Here is a 9,345-nt window from a genome sequence, read left to right as displayed (position 1 = left end):
ATAAAGTCTGTACCCAGATTGAAAACTCCTGTTCTGAGTCACACCTTGGAACATAAGGGAGGGAATGCAATGTGTGGTGGGAAAAAAAGCATGAGTTGTTTTTTTTTTTAAGATTTTATTTATTTATTTGAGAGAGAGAGAATGAGAGAGAGCACATGAGAGGGGGGAGGGTCAGAGGGAGAAGCAGACTCCCTGCCGAGCAGGGAGCCTGATGTGGGACTCGATCCAGGGACTCCAGGATCATGACCTGAGCCGAAGGCAGTCGCTTAACCAACTGAGCCACCCAGGCGCCCCAAAAAAGCATGAGTTTGAAGTAAGAGAGGCATGGTTAGAATTCAGTATTTATTTAGTCTAGAAACTGTGGGCAAGCCAATTCCCTCTCCATAGTTTCCTATTCCATAAATGAGGCTAACAATACTTATCCCACAGAACTATAAAGAGAAGAGATGAAAGGAACCTATCAGAGAGGTCGACAATTCACTTGAAACTACACTGTTGTGGGAGCTTGGGACACAGGGAGAAGCACGGCCACCTGGTAACAGCCACAGATGTGCAGAGAATACAATATAATGTAGTGTGGGGCCAGGACTGATGTGGTTGGCAGAGTAGGTACATGAGAAAGGTCAGGAAAGGTCTTAGGAAGAGGGGGCAGTGGAAGCAAGCCAAGCAAAGACACAAAAGCATAAAAAAGCACGTTGCGAGGGGAACTTGAACAGTTAAATGTGGTGTCATCACAACACAAAATGCAAAGACATGAAAGGGAACAAGCAGGCAGCTTCTTAAAGGCCACGGTAAAGATCTTGACTTTATTCTGTGCCTTGGTTTCATTGTATACTTCAAATTCTTCTGTAAAATGAGGACTGTTGTATACCTTTCTCATACGGCTGTTAGGATTAAACACAAACGAAATAGGATAACGCACACACGACACTTAGAAGAGTGCCTGGCACATACTGAGGCCCAAATATCTCCTCCTGTTAATACTACTGTCTTGAGGTGGCAAGAAAGGCTTTAAGCAGGGGAGTGACATTGTCACATTTGCATTTTGGAAAAGATCAGCAGAGGGAAGCAAGGAGGATGGATTGTAGGAGGAGAGAGTGTTGGACTCAAGTTAAGAGGCTGTCACAATAAATAGTCTAGGAAATAGAAAAAGCCTGCCCTGCCCGAAAACAGTGACCATGAGGAGAGAGGGAATTCAGCTTTTTAATAGCAGAAGAGATGAGCTCTGATGCCCATTTGAATGTGGGAGGAGCAGGAGTGGGAAGAGTCCTAGATGAGGTCCTCATGGTTAGTTTTCTTCCTGCAGTGATCTCCATCCCTCCCTCCATTCTCCAATAACAAAAAGGCCATCACAACACATTTCCTTTCAAAGTTTTATTAAAGTTTAAAGGAACAATTAATATTTGTAAATTTTTTTTGTTAACCTCAGTACAAAAATACAGTTGACGACTTGACAAAATTGGCTCCACCTAGGGCTTGAAGGTTTCTGTTTCTGTAATAGTAACAGGGAAAAGCATGCTTCCAGCTGGGGCTGAGTCCAAACACACAGCCACTCCCGCATACACATGCGTGCGAACAGGGAAGCCCAAGCAGAAGAGGATGGAAGTTGCCGGGATTCAGGAAGAAGCCCAAGATTATTCCCAGGAGAAAAGGAGAAGAAACAGGCTGGTCTCCTCGACGGGGGTAGAATTTCTGATTTACATTTAAGTTTGTTTTTTTAAATGATAAACTATTTCTGCAATTTTAATACTGTAGAAAAGATGCTACTGGTCTCCTTTCACCACCAAGGTGAATAAAGCGGGAGGAAACGGAAAAAGATTCAAATATTGAAGTGTGAGGAGTACACCTCCAAATGGCTCAAGTTTTGTGTCAAAAGCTGTCATTCTTTACATTCCATGACAAACAGACATCTAGGAGGGGGCAGGAGAAGGAAGTTTGCTGTGCTCCACTGGATCCACAAACGTGGAGACCAGCTCCTGTCAGCAGAAGTCTTCCACAGTGAGAGCGCTCCTCCCCATGTAGGCAGGAGCAAGGTTTCCTGGTTGGTTTAATTGTTCTGAGCAATTCCTCAATATTCCCTCCCCTGCTGCTTTCCTTCCAGAACACTAACTCTGATGAAAGAAGGGATATATTCATGTTACAACTCATCTTCAAGATGTTTCTCTCTGAAGGCATCCCCCGTCAGCCTCTCCTGAGCTTCCTTCATCCCCTGAACAACTGTGAAATAAAGGTTGGGGGGAGAAAGTATGAAGTAGGTTTTTAATATCTGACATTTGACAACTAACATAGATTTTTATTATAGGAGAAATATGACAGGAGCACAGGATCTGGACTCTAGATCTAGTTCTGGATTTTAGTCCTGGAAAGTTATTTACCTCTTTGAATTTGTTTCCTCATCTATAAAATGAGGTAACGTTACTTACTTCACACAGGATTAGTATAAAAATTAAATGAATGGATAATAAAAGAGCTTTATAAATTATGAAATACTACAAAAATACTACTAGTTACTATGGCTTATCCTCCAGGATTAGGGCTGAATCCCTGTCACAGACTACAGATGTTCACTTGTCTTTAAGGGAATAGAAAACAACCTCCTACCATCCCCATGATAGTCTTTTGATGAATGCTGCATTTATTTTTCATTTCCTGTGGAAGTTACAGGAGAGCATGTGTGTGTGCTCAGAGGGGGTATGGTCTTCAATGAAGGAGGCAGTCATTTCTAGCATCAACCATACCGAGAAGCAACCAAGTTCTCAGTCAAAAAAAAGAGCTGAACTATCTCAGGACAGCTCTCTTGTCGACTCAGCGTCGAGGGCAGCTGTTTTGGGACAGGCTCTCTATAGAGTGACAGGCCAGGAGCTGGGTTGAGCCAGAGTCTGTAAATCTCAGAAAGCAAGCCTATAACCTTGTAAGAGCCAGGTACTAGAGTTTGTTATTTCCCTTTTGCTGGGCCTAAGCCTTTAGTAAAGCCAGGCTTGATGTTCCAGTTTCATGTCAGCTGAGCCATGGGGGATCCAGGCAAGGGTCTTGTGTCCACATTTGGACTAATGTGTTAAAAGATGATGGCAATGGCAAGTTGGATGAAATTCTAAAGGGAAGGTGAATCTCTAGGGTCAAGAGTCGGGGACCTAAAATCTAGCTGCCCTTCCCATGTGGGAAATTTCCCTCTAACACCAGCCTCCGGTGATCTGCATTTGGGTAAGGAAGATGACATTCTCCTTACCTATGGGAAGGAGATAACCTCTCCAGATCTCTTTCCTCTCCCTATTCTGAGAAATAAGAGTTCCAAGGACTCAGAACATAAAGTGAGCAACAACCTGGCAGCATGGCAATGCAGGACACATGGCAACTTAGCAAATAACCCCCTCTTATAGATAACAGGAGGAACTTTGGAAGGAAAACAGGGACAGTACTTAGCATGAATTCCAACCCCTGCCTCTAGAATGACTGTGCTCAAGGATTAGAGAACAAGAAGGCCTGACATGATTTCAACCTTCCTTCACCTGTTTGTGCTGATGCTATTCTCTCTGCCTGGAACATGCTTTTTGCATTCTTCTGCTGGCTAGGTCTCATTCTTCAGGATTCAGTCCAGTCACTGTGTCTTCTAGCAAGCCTGCCGTACTCTCCATATTGGGCTATACTCCCCACCCTTGCTTCCATAGCTTGAAATGTCCTCGTATCTGTTCATAGAGACAAATTTTTATCCTTCTAGGTCCAGTTAAAGCTTACTATTGATGAAACCTTTTAGACTTGATCACCTAATGGCACTCCCTCTCCTCTGAATTCTTATAGGAAGAGTAGCATTAGCACAGTGGGAAAAAACTTAAGTTCTGGACTGAAATTCCGGCTCTGCCACTTAATTTTGAGACCACAGGCAAGTGACTACCTCCATGAGCTTCAGTTCTTCAATTTCCCGTGGTTCATTTAGCTCCAAACAGCATTGTAAGCAGCTAGGGAAGGGGCTCAGTCTCATCTTTCTCCTGTATTTTACACAGGTTCTAGCCAAAAGCTAGTCATGCTGGAGATGCTCAGCTAACACACAGCATCGAGTCTCCTCTCATAGACCTTGAATGTGGTTCATCCTAGTTAAATTTAGCAGCAATTCTCCCACTCTCTCAACATAACCATACCTTGTTCGGCACTGATGTAGAAATACTTGTAGCTGGGGTTTCCATTCTCATTGATGATTTCAGGATGCACCTTGCCACTGGGATCTATTGTAGACAAAATGGCACAAGGATTGCAATAATGATAACAGAGAGGTATTTCAAATTCTTTATAGTACATTAGGCCCTCTAGAAAATAAGACCTGCCCATCTTTGCAGCCCATTATCTCACCACTCTACCCCTTGTGTTTTATGCTGTAATCATAGTGAATTCCTTGCAGCTCCCTGAACTCAAGTCCCCCATGCCTTGGCATATGCTGTTCTCGCTTCCTGGCATGTTCCCTTTCTTCTTGATGATGGTGGGATCCTACATTTCTATTTGTCTCCCCCACAGAATCCAGCGGAATGCTGAGCAAAGATTAGATTGTCATTAAACTTAACATCTTTTATAAATTGTTTGTGGAAAGACATCTGTCTGGTTATAGTATTCCGCTGCCTCAGCTGCACTATGAGGTCAAGGGTAGGAATTGTGGCTTATCTCTGTCCCTGCAGTGCCTAGCACAGTGCTTGACATATGACTGACACACAAATGAATAATGGATGATCAGTATTCTGTCACTGCTCACAAAAACAGTTAGTTAATGGAAAAAATTTTCCTTCAGACTTGAAGTTCTGGCATTCAGAACTCCCCCACACTTTCTTGAAACTGGCTTTTGTTCGTTTTTGTTTTTAACCACCCTCGTATAGCTTCACTAGAGTCAGTGCCTTGACTCCCTTATCTCTTTATCACATCACAGATCCCCAGATTAAGATTTCACCTTACCCAGGAAAAGGATTCGCGGAATATAACCCCCATCAGGGCTGAAATCTTCATCTTTGGGCTCCTCTTCATCCTATTAAGTATAAACGTTAAGTCAGATCATGTCCCTTCTCTCTTCAAAACCTTTCAGTGGCGGGGTGCCTGGGTGGCGCTGTCTTGGTTTCAGCTCAGGTTGTGATCTAGGGGTTGTAAGACTGAGCCCTGAGTCAGGCCCCATGCTCAGTGCAGAGTCTGCTTAAGACTCTCTCTCCCTCTGCCCCTTCACCCTGCTCTGTCTCTCTCTCTCTCTCAAATAAATAAATAAATCTTAAAAACAAAAACAAAAAACCTTTCAGGGGCTTCCCCTCTCACTCAGGGTAAAACCTCAAGTCCCAAGTGGCCTAAGAGGCCCTACATAATCTGCCACCTGGGCACTTCTCTGACTCTATGTCCTACCCCTTGTTCAGTCTTCTTCAATGATGCTGACCTGCTTGCTGTTGCTGTCCTTAAACAAGCCAGGCATGCACCTTACTCAGGCCTTTGCACTTGCTCTTACCCTCTGCCAGGACTTACTTCCTCCATTATCCACATGGCTTACTCCCTTTTTTGTTTCAAATCTTTGCTCAGATGTCACCTTCTTTTCTTTTTTTTTTTTTTTAAAGATTTTATTTATTTGACAGGGAGAGACACAGCGAGAGAGGGAACACAAGCAGGGGGAGTGGGAGAGGGAGAAGCAGGCTGTCCGCGGAGCAGGGAGCCTGATGTGGGGCTCGATCCCAGGACCCTGGGATCATGACCTGTGCTGAAGGCAGACACTTAACAACTGAGCCACCCAGGCGCCCCAGTCACCTTCTTTTCTAACCATCTATTTAAAATTGCAAAGTATCCCCTCCACCCTTCATTTTTAGCCATAGCAGTTACCACCATCTGACATATTTTGTTTAACTGATTTGTCTGTCTCCCCATATTCATTTTCCCATATGTAATTTCAATAGGGCGGGGAATTTTATCTGTTTTTCCATCGCTGATTCCCAATACCCACATCCTTGACTTGCACACAGTATTTCTTGAATCAATGAGTTAATGAGACTGACATTTTAGCCATAATTATGGAGTTATAGTCCTCCCAGGAGATATGACCACACAGTTAGCTTTCTTTTGAAGAAATGTCTAAATTTGGAGAATGCTCAGTTAAGACATTTCTGTTTCCCTTGAGTGGTGATTCTAACTCAGAAAGTGATGAGAAGTTCTTATGCATAAGAAATCAACAGTAATTTTGTCATTTTTGGTGTGGATCTCATTTCAGGAGTTAAATGGAATTTCTTCAAACTGTAATATAATTTTGCCTTGAGTGCGGTGTGTCAGCATTCAGGCTATCCACTAGTTATATAAGCAATCCTTTACAAACCCTTAGCTGCCTCAACATTCCCCGTTAGTGTCCTCAAAAGATTTCCAGTCCTATGTTTAAGTAAATATTATCTTTACAGAAACTTAGGGCTAGAAGTTTCATCATAAAGCATCCAAGCATCCCTTATTTGAAGAGTACACCCTAAAAGGCAGCAGAGCTAGGTCACAGTACCTATTCTTATCACTTATTAGGCTCTCTGATCTTGACTAAATCACCTAATTCCTTCGGTCCCAAGATGTTCTTTCTGTAAAATGGAGATATAGTCCCAGTGGCCGAAAAATCCCTTCTAAGATCTGATATTCTGACTTGAGATTAAAAGACCTATAATCTATGTGAAGTACATAAAGGATATCTAATGAAGAAACAGGAAGATTGTATATACAAGCCCAGCACAGAGAAGGGGCTCAACTGCATCACATTTTGCAGGGATCTGTGTCCTGCATGTGTTTTTATACCTTTAGTTCATCCATACAATGATGTAAAACATGTCATAATCATGGACTAAAATTGAGGGGACCTTAAAATGTAGTCATCTTATCCAATTTCTACTCTTCTTCCTCTGGCAAGTGGAGGCTGGATGGCTTTCTACAGCTGACACACAAGGCTTAGTATTAGAGGGTCAAGAGGAAAACACTTGTATACGAGAAGCCAGCTCTGCTGAATATGATTTTACACCATTAATGATGATAATTTCAAAACAGCAAAGACTAAAATCATAGCAGAAAGGAGAAACTCTCAAAGTCTTACCTCAAGATTCACCATAACAAAATTATGGGAAAGTTCTGAAATTTCTGTAGATTCAGCAAATTTGGGCTTTAAAGCTAGGAGGGGAAAAAGATTTTAGAATAGATGAAAACATCACTGTCATATCCAAACCCTAATTTGCTGAGTTGATTCAGAGAAATGAAACTTTTTTTTTTTTTTTAACTCCTAAGAACCAGAAATCAGGACACCTGAATTCTGGTCGTGCTTCTGCCACTTACTCACACAGGTATATCACTGGAATGACTGACTTCATTTCTCTGGCTTTTATCCCATTTATAAAATATGGATAATGGCATACAAATGAAAAAAAATTATTTCTATTTGCTTTTTATAGCCACATTTCAGTAACTTCTATTGAAGTAATAGACAGAGACAACAGAGTAACATCACAACATGTATATATATAAGTATGCTATTTACACTAATTTTATACTCCTTTTCCAACTAGGATTCTGCTGAATGTAGCATACCCAACAAAAGAAAAAAACCTGACTGGGAAGTAGCAAGGGGGCACAGCAGAAAGAATATATGCCATAAATAACCTTGGGTTCTAATTTGGTTCCCACCTCCTCCAGGAAGACTTCCCTAATCACTTCTCATGTCTCTGTATATTTCAGTTTCCTATATTTACTGTCCATATGACTACTGTAGCACTTAACCCTATACTCTCCCTAACCCTATCTCAATTGCTTCACCCTCTAATCCCTTGCATAGGTAACTGCAAACTTCTTGAGAGCAGGGAATCTATGTCATATATTTCTTTGGTATTCCTTAAAGCTATCAGCAGTGCTGGGACAAAGTCTGTGCTAATATTTTTTAAGTGTTAATATTTAAGAACACATTGGAGGTTTGATTATTTGCACTTACCTTTGCAAGCTCCACACCAGGACTTGTGGATAATCACCATCAGAGGCAAGCCACTTAAAGAGAAAACGAAGAAATTACAATCTAGTAATTCCACTTCTTTTAAGTCTATCCTAATAAAATGACCACCTTATAAAGACAAAGGTTAATGTATAAAGATGTTCTAGACTAAGAAAATTTTTAGGTGACCTAAATATTAAATATAGATTATTGTAATACAATTATTGGTAAGTTCTGACATTCCTGTAAATTCTGCAAATTCGGGTTTTAAAGCTAGGGAGAAAAGACTAGAAGAGAAGAAAACATCAAATTACAGTACTTCTAAATGTTATGGTTATATAACCATTGAAAATGTTAATAAAACTTTTCATTGGTATGTCAAATTAAAAACTAGAATAGGGGTGCTTGGCTGGCTCAGTCAGTAAACATGTGACTCCTGGTCTTGGAGTCATGAGTTCAAGACCCACGTAGGGCAGAGAGCTTACTTTAAAATAAATTTAAAGAACAAACATAGGGGTGCCTGGGTGACTCAGTCAGTTAAGCATCTGCCTTCCGCTTAGGTCATGATCTCAGGTCCTGGGATACAGCCCTTCGTTGTGTTCAGCAGGGAGTCTGTTTCTCCCTCCTCTGCCCCTCTCCCTGTTCATGTTCTCTAATAAATAAATAAAATCTTTAAAAATAAACAAATAAATCTTCACAACAATCCTAAGGTATATACTATTAATGTTCTCATAAAAGAAAGGAGAAAACGTAGACTAAGACCCTAAGAGATTAAATATTTGACCACATAAAATCTAGGCTCTGCCACTTACTAGCTAATTCATGAATTCTGACTCCAAAACCAATGTTCTTTCTGACCATTATTGTCTACTTCAATTTAGGATGCAATCCACAACCAATAATCAACTAACTTTGAATCAGAGAATAGAGGTTGGAAAAAGCCTTAAAGGTTGCCTCGTCCAAGCCTCCATTTCACCCAGGAATTCTAATATGTCATATATCATCTAATATATCATATGTAATTATAACACATCCAATATATCTAGTATAACAAAAGGTGGTCCAGATTGCCTGATGAGCAAGAAACACATCACCAACCAAGGCAGCCCATCCTTTTAATAGCTCTATGCATTTACAGAGCAGTTAAGAATACCTTGCTCCCTCCTCTCCCAAGCAAACTCCTATTTATCCTTCTAGAGCAGAGATCAGCAAACTATAGCCTGTAGACCTGATCCAGCCCACTGCCTGCTTCTGTAGAGCTCTAAGATACAAATGTGTTTTTTTCATTCCTAAAAGGAAATGAAAGACACATACCAAAACATAATAGCTGTTATCCCTAGATAATGGGATTGTGGATTTAACTATACTTTTTCTGTATTTTCCAATTTTTCTATAATCAA

At 41.0% G+C, this 9,345-nt stretch overlaps 1 protein-coding gene across 1 annotated transcript in view; it reads right to left on the bottom strand.

The window, feature by feature from the left end:
- Positions 1–1,359: 1,359 nt before the first annotated feature.
- Positions 1,360–9,345, bottom strand: part of TXNDC12 (thioredoxin domain containing 12) — a 32,877-nt gene continuing 24,891 nt past the window's right edge. The window contains exons 3-7 of the mRNA XM_078073158.1: positions 7,949–8,001; positions 7,064–7,137; positions 4,933–5,002; positions 4,134–4,217; positions 1,360–2,217 (exon numbers count right to left, since the gene is read on the bottom strand). Coding sequence (XP_077929284.1) covers positions 2,138–2,217; positions 4,134–4,217; positions 4,933–5,002; positions 7,064–7,137; positions 7,949–8,001 — 361 coding nt within the window. The 3' untranslated portion in view covers positions 1,360–2,137. The remainder of the gene's footprint in view (positions 2,218–4,133; positions 4,218–4,932; positions 5,003–7,063; positions 7,138–7,948; positions 8,002–9,345) is intronic.

Source organism: Halichoerus grypus, chromosome 5, assembly GCF_964656455.1.
Source record: "Halichoerus grypus chromosome 5, mHalGry1.hap1.1, whole genome shotgun sequence".
NCBI classification, from domain to species: Eukaryota; Metazoa; Chordata; class Mammalia; order Carnivora; family Phocidae; genus Halichoerus; species Halichoerus grypus.
The sequence above is the reverse complement of the archived record's forward strand: the minus strand, read 5'-3'. Positions and strand labels throughout refer to the sequence as shown.